The sequence below is a fragment of the Vanellus vanellus genome (genome assembly GCF_965231255.1).
Source record: "Vanellus vanellus genome assembly, chromosome: 2".
NCBI classification, from domain to species: Eukaryota; Metazoa; Chordata; class Aves; order Charadriiformes; family Charadriidae; genus Vanellus; species Vanellus vanellus.
Genome location: NC_138906.1, coordinates 154,897,558 through 154,909,868, shown reverse-complemented (window position 1 = coordinate 154,909,868; position 12,311 = coordinate 154,897,558). Strand labels below are relative to the sequence as shown.

At 43.2% G+C, this 12,311-nt stretch overlaps 1 protein-coding gene across 1 annotated transcript in view; it reads left to right on the top strand.

The window, feature by feature from the left end:
• The window catches only part of EXT1 (exostosin glycosyltransferase 1), a 182,348-nt gene that overhangs the window by 152,977 nt on the left and 17,060 nt on the right, over positions 1 to 12,311 (top strand). Inside the window, exons 2-4 of the mRNA XM_082479018.1 lie at positions 4,516 to 4,609; positions 7,333 to 7,440; positions 11,160 to 11,279. Coding sequence (XP_082335144.1) covers positions 4,516 to 4,609; positions 7,333 to 7,440; positions 11,160 to 11,279 — 322 coding nt within the window. The remainder of the gene's footprint in view (positions 1 to 4,515; positions 4,610 to 7,332; positions 7,441 to 11,159; positions 11,280 to 12,311) is intronic.

Here is a 12,311-nt window from a genome sequence, read left to right as displayed (position 1 = left end):
ACCTCTCTTCAATCAATGGCGATGACGATAGGGCCATGTAAAAAAGTAGTTTATATTAAAATGGGTAGTGAAAATGTTTCCCAGGCTAGTTGATAATCTCTTAAGTGTAGTGGCATGGGGAAATGCTTAAGCTGTAAAAAGGAATGTATGGCATGGCTGATTAGTCACTGTAGAGCCTCTGCAGCCTGCCCGGGCTCCTTGGGATAATGGTGAACCAGGAATCCCAAGCAGCCCTCTAATCCACGTGCTGACTGACAAGGTCGGCACATCAGAAAGAAAAAGAAAAAAGGGAGGGGGGGCGGAGGGGATGGGGAAAGACAGAAGCAGTGTGTTGGATCAAGAAGTTAAAATGGTAAGAGCATTTGGCTGAGCAGCATTTCTCCTTTGGATAATTGCCCACACGGCGTTGCAGTGTTTACACCTGCGTGATAGATGGGGCCGAACATGTTTTCTCAGCTATGGGTGGTAGCAGGGAGGGGATATTTCAATTAAAGTGTGAATAAATTAGAATTGATTACAAATAGAGCTATTTGTTTATGCTGCCTAAAAAGGTATTAGCTGCGAACAAGGTGCACTTAATCATTACGGAAGGAAGCCTGAAAGTTAATAAAACACACTGCTGATCCTTACAGAGGAATGCCAGCTTTGGGTTAAATCTGTAGCTATTTTTGTTTTAAAGCCCCAACTGTCATTTTAAAGGCATATGCATTTTGGATTTTAACATGTTTGAATGATGCAGCTGAGGCCCAGGCCAAGCCGACCCTAAAATTGGCAGTAAAATGTTACCTCCACGCGAGCGTGCAGAACGAAGGAACACAGGAATATGAGCTAGAAACGTGTGCCTCCCCTCCACAGCAGTCTTTTGAACACCAAAACTGGGAGCTTTCTGGGAATAAACACCCTCCAACCAAAGCAGAGGACTCTTCTCAAAGCTTTCCTGCAATAAATGCTCGGGAAGATTAACTGCGAGTAGTAAAGGAAAGGAAAGCGCCAGAAGGAGTGTGACACCGAAGCAGCAGAAGTGAGGAAGAAGTGCCCGGCCGGCCGCCCACGCGGTGCCCCGCAGTTTCAGGGAGACAGCAGCACCGCCGCCGGTCGGACCACGGCTTGGTTGTGGCACGGGATCCCTCAGCTGCAAGTGGAGCCTGAAAAATCTCTGTAGTCGGGTAAAACCAGAGCATCTGGATAGCCGAATAATGCAGAGCCGTCCCCCCAAGCTGGCAGCTCCGGGTTCACAGAAACCACAGCGATGCCAGCTGGAAGACCGTAACAAATCTCCCTGCCGTACGCAGACATTACCAGCTAATGGAAATAAGTAGTTCTGAAAACAGATATAACCCCCGTTGCCAGGGGAGAAGAAGAAGAGGAGGCTCTGGGAGAACCTCTTCTAAACACTTGACTATCTTCTCGGTAACTTAAGGCCTCTCCGCCAGTTGCAAGCAGGGTTATAATACTTCATTGCCTCCCCGAGGTCTTGTTGAGATTAGACAGTGAAGATAGTGGGGAAATCAAGCCTGCTGTTGATGCTATCCTGGTATTTGCAATAGATGCCAGATCAACACTTAATGTACGAGTGTCCTGCTGTAGCTGAGAGGGTGTTTCTGGGTGTCTGGGCCAGCTCCAATTTCTCTCCTGGACAGGTGAAGGAGAAATTTCAAGTCCAGCAAAGATTTAACTCATAACTTAAATTTAACTCATTACCTGTAATCACAGAGATTATCTCACTGACTCCACTGAAAGCATTTCATGTCAGAGTTAGTAGAAGTGCAGAGATGCTTTCAGGTGAGACACGTATGCTTCCTACGTGGAAAAAAATGCCCATTGTACATAAGCAATTTTCCCTCCCCAACAAAACACTAGCAAAGCTCAAACCTGGTTCCTACAGGGCTGACTAGGAAGGAGTCTGAAACCGAGGATTGCCCTGACGCCTTCTGTCCCCACCGTGGCCTGTGGGCTGGACCTTCATTCACCGGGTGATGGATTTGTGGCCAAGGTCTCCTCTGCGTGCTGCCTGCCAGGCTGAGAAAAACATACAACGGTCTCTGCTGCAAACTCGTCTCTAAAGTACTGTTTGTTACATGTAAACGATTTCCTCTGCAAGTGATGCTTCAAATTACAAAGCTATGCTTGCAGCTTTGAGAGAGATGTTTATGTATTTCTGGCTGGCTACATGTGTTGTGTGAAAGGCGTTTCCAAATTTGTATTTAAACATACTGGGCAATCTTCTGTCTTTCAGCGAAGGCAGGGTACCCCCGGTTGCTTTGCATCCTACCCATGAACTAGGAGAAGTAAAATTAGCACCATGTCTTGAAGGATTTCAAATAGATGCTTGATCCCGGAGTGGTCGCTGAGGGGGATTAAACTGGAAACCAGTCCGCTAGCACTGCGCTGAACGATGATGTTGAGTCACCTTAAAACATTTGGGTTGAAATTGCAGAGAAATTTCTTCATGAAAAGAATCTCTGGTGCAATTCATTCTCTGCAGCAGCTCTCGATGGATATTGCTTTACTCTGGGTCTGCTCCCGTTGTATTTGCGTGTTCTCCCTGAAGTGAGTGGAAATTTTGTGCCCATAGATCAAGGTTAGGATGAGGCTCTCTGTGTACGTATGATGTAGATAAATTGCTTGATGACCATGAACTGTGCTATTCCAGAGCTCAGCAATAAATCACACGTTAGGCTTTAAAATGCACGAATGGGAGCAAGACGCTAACTGGTTTTCAGGTAGGAAATCGTCAACAAAATGCCTTTTTTTTTTTCCCTTGAGAATCTATCCTAACATCAGCAAATTAAATATGAAAGAAAAGGTGCCCAACATAAGATGCCACTGGCGTATGGAGGACTCGCTTGCGCTGGCCTCATTCTCTGCTTTTCTTTGTGTTCTGGTTCTGCCATCAATGTTTTGTGGATATTGTTGCATGCCGGGGTATTAACAGGGTTTTACATTTTTAGCTAGCTAATGATGGGGGACTTCTGACTGGTATATTCTAGCCCTACGGGGTATTCTATTTTTGGTATTTATTAACATTTTCTGTCATATAATATGCAGTGAAAGTGATGAGCCTCAGACCTCGGTATGTGAAAAAGGAATGCTTAAAAATGGCAACTTTTTAAATTTTTTTGTTATTCTAGTTTCCTAATATTTTCCCCCGTGTGCTGTGCCACTGCTGGCTTCTGAACTAGGATGTGGCTGCCAATCACGGAGAAAAAGAAATTGCTGTCACTTGGATGGAATATGTATATGTGTATTTTAACCAAAGTTGAGATACGATTTAAAAAAAAAAAATAGTACTTTGAAGTCTGTTTTGTAGTTTTAATTAATGCAATGAGAGTTTTTATTTTACTCTCTGTGGAGATAATCTTAATCCATTCACAGTGACCTTTTCTTGTGCAAATTAGCTATACACGCTTGTTTAAGCAAATGGGCCTTTGCAAGATGTCTTTTCCTAAAGACAGAGCTTGTAATTGAAAATTGGCTTACTCCCATCTGTCTGGCCTGCGTGAGAATACAAACGTAGATCCGGACTTTTTTATATATAAAATATAATCATATAAAAATGTATTTACGTACACATATACACGCATACTAAAAAACTGCCTGCAGGCTACTGTTAAATTAGATCATTAGTGTTAAAAAATTTCAGTGCCACAAGTTATCTGTCTGCAGAGGCCAGGACACTCTGGAGAATGGAGGGTGTTTAATCCGGATCTTTTTGTCTCAGACGGTGTCGGTGCCATTCACAGTTCCATGGGTTTGCCAGAAGTACAATTAGCTAATAACAGGCTGGAAACTGTTAGATTTTGATGGGTGTTTTTGGTAAATGGTTTTGAGGTGATTGATTGAATCAGAAGAAAAAAACCCAGGAGTGTCTATAAGCACTTAAAGTTTTAATTCGGAGGAGCAGGGGTCGTTGCAGCTATGTGGTTAATTGCCAAAATTTGGCAGTTTATCCCTCTCACCACACTTGACAATAACCTCCAAGTGAGTCATTGTAACCCCTCTTTCCCCCATCCCTTTTTTCATGCCTGCTTGATAAGGGAAGATTTTTTTGGCATAGTTTGAATATTTTTTGCTTTGTACAAACCTCTTGCGCCGAAATGAACACAGTTTTGCATGACTGACTAAATCTGAAAAGAAATCAGGGTCACAGAAGTGCCACAACAATGCTTTGGGTATCAAAATATTTAATAGGCGTTTATCGTTAGAACTGAGGCACACCTGTTTGTGCAGAAATGACTGATTATTGCAAAGGCAAAATGATTTCCTTCATTCTCGGTTTCATTACCACTCTTCCCAGCTCTCTCCCATGATGGTTGCTCCTTAGGATGAACAAAAAGGAGCAGGGAGATGGCCGACACACGTGCACGGAGGGAGCTAGTTAACCTGGTGGTGAGCGGTCTTGGTCAGAGATGATTTTATCCAGATGTGTCTCAACAGCTGTTTGCATTTTCACGCCCAGTTACTCTAGGACTCACCGCTAATTGAATTTTCTCTTTTCTCCCCTGTTCCTGTTAGGTATGATTACCGTGAAATGCTGCACAATGCCACTTTCTGTCTGGTTCCCCGTGGGCGCAGGCTTGGCTCTTTCAGGTTTCTGGAAGCCTTGCAGGTAAGAGCTGCAGTTTAAAGCATCGGCTACACTGGCTGCAATTCAGCGTGCAATAGCAAGGAGGTGGGGAGGAGGGAAATGTGTTTCGTTTCCCTGGTGGACAGTAATCCACTTTGCAAAAGCCTCTATTCATACTTCTGGAGCAATTGGCAGCTTCTTCCCAGGAGAGGCTAAGCACTGAGCTCATCTGAAGGTTGAATTGTGTTACCTCCTGGAAAAGGGTTTCCCTGGATGTGGTGGGGCTGAGAGGTTGGACCAGTTTAGAGCTGTATTTTGTCAAGCTGTGAGACGTCCCAAGGGAGACACTGGCCTCTACAAGTAAGCCCTGGGGCAGTAAAAATAGTTTTTTGTTTTCACTTAACCAAAACAGACCTGCGTATGCATTGCCTGTCTTGAGATGGTGTTTGCTGAACATGCAGAAGGTGACGCGGAGCTTGTAAAGCCCCAGATGGAAGCTTCACGTGAAGGTGGATATAGGCTGATCTCCGGGAGCTCAGTGTGTCTGGGACAGCACCCAAATTCCCTTCACCTCTTAAAAACATTTTAGTTAATGGTTTCCCTTTTTTGTTGTTGGCCAGCAGCAGAGGCGAAAGGCCTTGCTCCTGAGTCACTGTGGCAGCGAGGCTTGGCAATACAGTGGTCAAGCCTGATGCTGACCTACTCTGGCTGTAGCTGGCGTGACCTTTTTTTTTGGCAAGCATCAACTCAGCCCTGGGGTCCTGGGTCTTCAGTCAGCTGTACAGAGAATCTTGGGAGATGCTGCAGGGACTGGCGTTTGGATTTCCATGGGGGATGGAGTGGAGGAAAGTGGAGGCTGAGGCACTTCTTGTTGTCATTGAGATGGCAAATGAGGACACCTTACAGGGTCCTGCCTCTGGATGTCCTTTTGCCATTTTGGGAAGTGTCCCAGCATTGCCAGTAAAGCTATTAATGAATAGCATCACATCACTTTTCTTCATCAACCACAAAAGGTCTCAGCCACTATTAAAATGTATTGTTTACTGCAATGCAGAGCAGGAATCAGGTACCTAAGTGTAGGTGTATAATATGATTTTGGAAGCCATGGGGTACCCTTCTGGCATTCTGCTGCTTCTCCAGAACCTCTCCAGTAGATCCTGTGTCATGTCTGTCAGCCTTTGATGGCTTTCTTGGATACCTTAGAGCATCCCAAATGTACTGGACACTGAGGTTTAACCACTAAACCCCACTCCTACCGTCACATTTGAGATGCAAGTTCTGGACCGTGACTTACCTTTTTGCCCCTACCCAGGAGAAGATTAGTAGCCTGCAAAGTTCTGTTCATTCTCCAGCCTCTTTGGAGGAAGAAGTGGGACTGGCTTATTTGGGATCTCGAGTCACTTCAGATCCTCATGAAGAGCACCATTCAGCTCTTCTGTCATCTGTGCCGCAAGTCACACAGCCTCTGTTAGATGCGTCATCTCAGGAGAATAAAGCAGGGAGCGTATCTCACTGTACAGAACTTGGAGGCTCCAGGTCGATGATGGTAAAATGCAGGCACTGAGGATTTTCCTGGCAGGCTAGCAGCAGCATTCACCGATTATGATGAATTCCCAATTCCTGTCTGGCTCCAGGGCACGTTGAAAGACGAAATCCACATTAGTGGAATGTTTTAAACATGAAAACACATTGCTAAGTGTTTTCTGCTTGGATTTTTCATGCATTAATGTCATTTCCTTACAGAATATCACAGTTCTTTACACGTTATAAGCACTGCTGTAATGCAGAGACTTGACCGGTCTAAGATCCTGTGTGTAATACATGTTACCAAGGAAGGTACGGCAGTCTGAAAGGTTCCTCTTTATACCGTCTTTTGGGAGGTACAAGAGGGACTGACCCCAGTCGGGACCAAATTCAGAGCACTTAAGCTTGGCTTGATCCAAAAGAAACCACACCAGAGCACGGGCTCGATGCAGATCCTTTGGTAGCAGGTTCTTGCATCACATCAGGAGGCCTTTGGTTTGGATCTTACATGCGATCCAGCTGACCAGAACGTAGTGGCAATCATTTATTTACGGAAATACTGAATATTCACAAACTTGCTGTCTGTGCAGAGGAACTTGCGCAACTCGTAAAAGATTAAATAATTTAGACAGATCATACTGGTACAAAATAGATCCTAGATGTGTATACTCTTTGTTTTAAGACAGAAGGCAATTCTTATTTTTGTAGATGACTGATGACAGATGAGTTGTGTTTGTGCAATTGCCTCTGTTTGGAGAGCTGATATCAAACAGGATAGGGAATTCACTCCTCCTTTGTGGAAAAACTGCTCTGGAATTAAATGTGATATACATTTTCTGTAGGGCTGTCGTGCAACATATTATAAAAATTGAGGGAGTTAGTGCCCTGCTGAATGGTTCACAAAGCAGCGAGGGAGGCCATCATTTTGTATTAAATTCTCCAGTGTTACATCTACAGCATTTTAACAGTTCTGCCCTCGCCTGGCAGCATAAGCACCGGATTTCAAATGCCACTCTCCATGCAAACCCCACCTTTCAGTGAATATGAATAAGCGCAAAATGGAAAACCGTAAACATTTGGGCTGCCCTCCTGTGGCCTCTAGCTTCTGGCATTCTTCGCCACGTTGCCTCTCCTTCTGAGCTTGTGAAGAAAACAACGGTCATGGTGTTGGCGCAAACCTCAAAGCTTGCCCTAATCATCGGGTACCCGCTAACGACCGCGATGCCTCTGTGTGCATGCAGGCTGCCTGCGTCCCGGTTATGCTCAGCAACGGATGGGAGTTGCCATTCTCGGAAGTGATTGATTGGAACCAAGCTGCCGTCATAGGCGATGAGAGATTGTTATTACAGGTAAGAAAAAGACCGCGGCCTTCAGCAGATCAGTTGATTATTGCTGCCGCCATCTAAATGGACGGGGAAGATGAATCCAAAAGGTCAGGGCTGTAAAAGAATTTTTATCATGAAGGGATTGTCTGTGTCACACTGGCTATGCACTCATTTAATACAACATCATTCATTTTTTGACCTGAAGGTCATTGCAGCCACCAGGCCACATTCTTAAATGCAAGCGACTCTCTTATTTTTCCTAAAAGTGTGAAATCTCTTCTGGTGTGGAGCACCTGGATGCCTCTCTGAGGCAGGACTGTCCTGGGCCTGGTGCTGTGATGAGAGAGAAGACATTTGAAGGCAAGTTCTGCTCTCATCCTTCAGAATAGTTTATCCTCAGGGCTCCCACCAGTGCTGTGTGTCTGGCTGGCAGGTAGGGAAGGGACTCATCAGGAAAGCAGATGTTTTCTCAGACAGGAGTTACCACCTAACGGTTTTGTGGGAAGCAGAATCTGTCCCTTTTCTGATTTCTGGACCACATAACATTGTCTTCTGAAGCAGCGTTCATGTCACTTATTGTTAATCTCCTTGAGATCATGGAACAAAAGTGGGCTGAGAAGTTAGAAATTCCCTGCTACCTTCAGCACCTACTTTGGTTTTAAATTCACTACATTTTTTTTTCTGTTTCCCTAGTTGGTTTTATAGTCTAAATACATTCTGTAAAGTATGTGGAGAAGTTGGTGTTAGAAAAAGCTCTTGAAAAGTTGGTTTCCCCAAAGTAGCACTTGATAAAATGCTATAGCCTAGCATGAAGCTGAGATCCACAAGATTTAGAATAGCCACTAAGTAGCCACTAAGAGGGATTTTTTTCATGGTTGAATTTAACTCATTTCCAAGCTATTGTCATCCCTGGAGAGAAGCCTTCAAAGGTGCATGTGTCTTGGCACACCAAAAATGAAGTACCTTTGAAAATTTTAGTAGGTGCCTATTTACTTGTCTGCAGAAGTAAATACTTGTGAAGAGCTGGCCTAGCAAGCCTTGCGAAGTGCTGCCTATTCTCTTTAATGTGATACAAGCTGCAAATATAAAAGGGCCATTTCATTTTTGCTTCTGTGGACAGCACATTTTTTCTGAGCAAAATTATTTCTCTCTTTAAATAATAATAATAATTTGCTGATCTTCATGCTTTCCGGTAACATGCCATTCGTTCTCTTCACAGCTGCTTCCATATTGAACAGCTACTGCACCGTTATTAACAGTGTTTTTAAAGAGCTGGCAGAGGGCCTGAATGTCTGTTCTGGGAAATCTTTTTGTTATGTTACAGTTTTTCATTTCCTGTTTGAGAGCAGCTCGGATGTTTTTATTTGCATATTCTCCTCATCATAGCGCTGGGAGAGCTTAATCCAGCCTTTCTGCATTTATTCGTGCAGAATGGTTTTTCCCTTCCCCCTACTTATTACTGAAATGACCTTTTATTAAGACGTCATCCCGTTCTAATAATTCCAGTGTAATCCCGCCAGATTAGTATTAATACATCATTTTCCCCACCTGTCTTTCTGGACAAGTAGATTAATAACTAATAGGCAAATGCAGTTAAAATGGGAGCTCTGATTTTTCTTTCCAGCTGTTGTAACGGAGCAGACACCAAGGCTTTTTTTTTAACCTTGGCGCTGCTTGCAGGCACTCACAAGCGTAGTGTGGTCTGTAAAATCATAACTTCTTGCAGTAACCTTCACAGTCAGAGCAGCCCTCCCTTTCAAAAGACATAGTTGGGAATGAGTATTGATTTTATGTCTCGCTTACACACGTGTACACACACACACGCAAGGATGCCCATAATGCAATGAAACGTTTAAGTTTATAGAAAAAATGCCATATCGCCACGGTGAAGTGACTTTGATCATGTGTTTGCTGTCGATAATGATCAAGGTGTGATTAAGACACATCTGCATAGAGTCAATACAAGTAATGTTCATTATTCCTCTACTTACTGGAACTTACTGGAAAAGTAATGAAAAGAAAGAATATTCACCTCAAAAAGATTAAATTGGAAACAGTTCATCACTGTTCGTGACATGATCAGTTAGAAAAACATGTACTAATACAATTTTTTAGCTTTTATCTTTCATACTAGTTTTGCAGGGAATATTTTACCTAAAGGGCCTATAGAGAAGGAACGTACAGTACCATCTTCAACAGTTTGAACATTTTCTTCTGTTCCACCGTGCTGTAGTGCTAGCTCTCTCATAAGCTCAAATCCTGTATTGTAGTTAACAGTGTCTCTAAAATGAAGGTCTAAGAGATGAAGGTCTTAGAGACCACAGATTGTCCCACCTGACACTGTACCCTGTGGAGCCGTGGTCCTTTAGGATGCAGTCTCCAGACCTGCATGCAAAGTATGCTGTAATGAATTTACCGATTCTTGTGGATTTTTTTTACATTTAAATTCTTAAAATCTCAAATTTTCTTCGGGCAAATGTTTCATCTGAAATCATTTGATTCAGGAGCATGTGAAAGCAAATAATGATCACTGCCATCTCTCAGAATAGTTTAGGAATAAGCAAAGTGTGTTTTGATCAGGAAAGGGCGGGATGTGGTGGGGTGCAGGTAACCTTCAGAATAAGCTGGGATGTGCAAAAAGCAACACACAGCCCAGGTATGTGCTTTTACAACTGGCAACTTCGGTAAAAGATTTATGAGAAAAGAGTGTCTGAGAATGAAGTGGCCAAATTTGAAACTACAAATAAATAGGCACAAAAGCACAATGCTTCATTCCTAGAAAAAAAGAGAACACCAGTATCCTAGATGCCTTTCTGGTGCTGTGAGTAGCTCTTGCGATTGAAGCAAATTGCAGTTAAATTCCCTTGATAATGTCACTTTGCATTGTCGAAGTGGTGTGCTGGAGGCCTTGGTCGCGGTCCTAAGAAGTTAAGCAGTGATACGTATTACATTAGTTTCCCTCCAGTGTGGAAGAGGGACATGGGGATGGGTAAAGACATAGAAGTGAAGCCATCCCCTTATGATCCAGTGAGCAGTTACATTTTTTAATGGCAAAGCATTGTAGCAGGACAATTTGGGTTGTATTTATAAGGCAACTTAGACCAGAATTAATGGATTGATTTAATGGAAAGGGGAAAAAACAAGCAATGTTTTCCCTTGTGAATAAGAGGTATTGTGGGAGTCGTTACTCTTTCCACCCATAGTAATTTGGAAAATGCAATTTGATCCATAGGCTCCCAAAAAGTGGAGTCTTACTTAAGATGTTGCTATGTTTTCCTTAGGGCACTTAGTGTTGCCATGCTGCAGTCAATGCAATTCCAGATCCCTTTAATATACTTTGAGAGTGGGGATTATTGTTGGACTCTCAATACCTGCAGCTACTAGTTTGTTAAAATACTAGTCCATGAAAACCTTTGTGCATCAGGAATGTAGGGAGGAGCTCCTTACTGTGCCACGCCACAGTGCTGGGGACAGGGAGCTTTTGTTACCATAAAACAACCAAAAAGTAAAAGACAGCAGATGATTAAAAAAAAATCATATATTCAGTACCAAAGGTTATAAAGGGTTGTGTCTCATTCGTTTTACATCAAGGCTTTAACTGTTGACACGCGCATCTCTGTCGGACAGGAGTGCTGAAGCTGTGCAGCTTGCTAATAGAGGATAGGACTTGTCAGCAGCATATTAATTTGATGAGATTGTGTTGTTTTCTGAAGCTTCTGACTATATTACATCTTGTATTACAGATTCCTTCTACAATCAGGTCTATCCATCAGGATAAAATCCTAGCACTTAGACAGCAGACACAGTTCTTGTGGGAGGCTTATTTTTCTTCAGTTGAGAAGATTGTATTGACTACACTAGAGGTGAGTAAAAATTGTCTGGGACCTTGCTGAGCAGCAAGATTTCCATACCTGTCCAACTGCTCCTGTCCTCAGCCAGTGTTGGACCTTGGTTTTCATGACACACGATTGGTCACTGGGAAAAATACTTGGCATCTTGATAAGTTTCCTCCCCGAAGGAAATACTTTCTTCATTATTGGAATCCGCATTAGAAAACTGACAAGGTGAAAAATGGGAGCTACCTGACACATGGAAAGGTTGTCATGTGTGATTTTGCCTTTGCAAGGCTTTATGGCTTATGAATCACTATCCTTGTCATTGGTAGTGAATGTGTTTCTTTAAGAAACCTTTTCGGAATTCATTTTGGAAAAAATATTACTGTAAAGCTCTTCCTTGACCATACTTTAACATTTTGAAGCCTTGTGATGGGGCTGTTGGTCTGGCTGAAGGAAAACGGGGGGCTTGTAAATCACTGGGTCTTATCTTCACACGCAGGGTAAGGGAAAGGCCTGATCATCCTTATAAAATATTAATAAATAATCATAATTAGACTGCTATTAAACAGGGAGACCGATGATCTCAAATGCGGAGAGAATCCTTTCTGAATTCAGAGATGGAGGAGAGATGAAAGGCTCTTTAGAAGTAGGGCCCAGGCTACAATTTCAAAAGCAGGTTTCTCTTCTAATTGTTTTGCAATTTTGCACATAAATTTTTGACACACTTTACCACTGAAAGTAGCTCACTTTGTAGGTGCAAATGCATTCGTCTTATGCTAATTCTTCTGCAATTGCATCCGTCTTTGTGAACAGTTGTAAAGCTCCACATTTCCCGCTGTGCCTGCTTTCCCCTGAAAACTGCAAATGAGTGCTGCTGCCCGCAGTACAGGTTGCCTATGGCTGATCTACCTCCAGCTGCTGCAAGACAGTCCCTTAGGATTTTCTGTGCCAGTGAAGAAAACCAGCCAGGGAACATTTTTGGAGCCCCTGGCATAGCTATCCTCACAACGCTCTCCTCCCCTTGGAAGAGCATATATTCATCTGTGCTGCCTGTTGGGA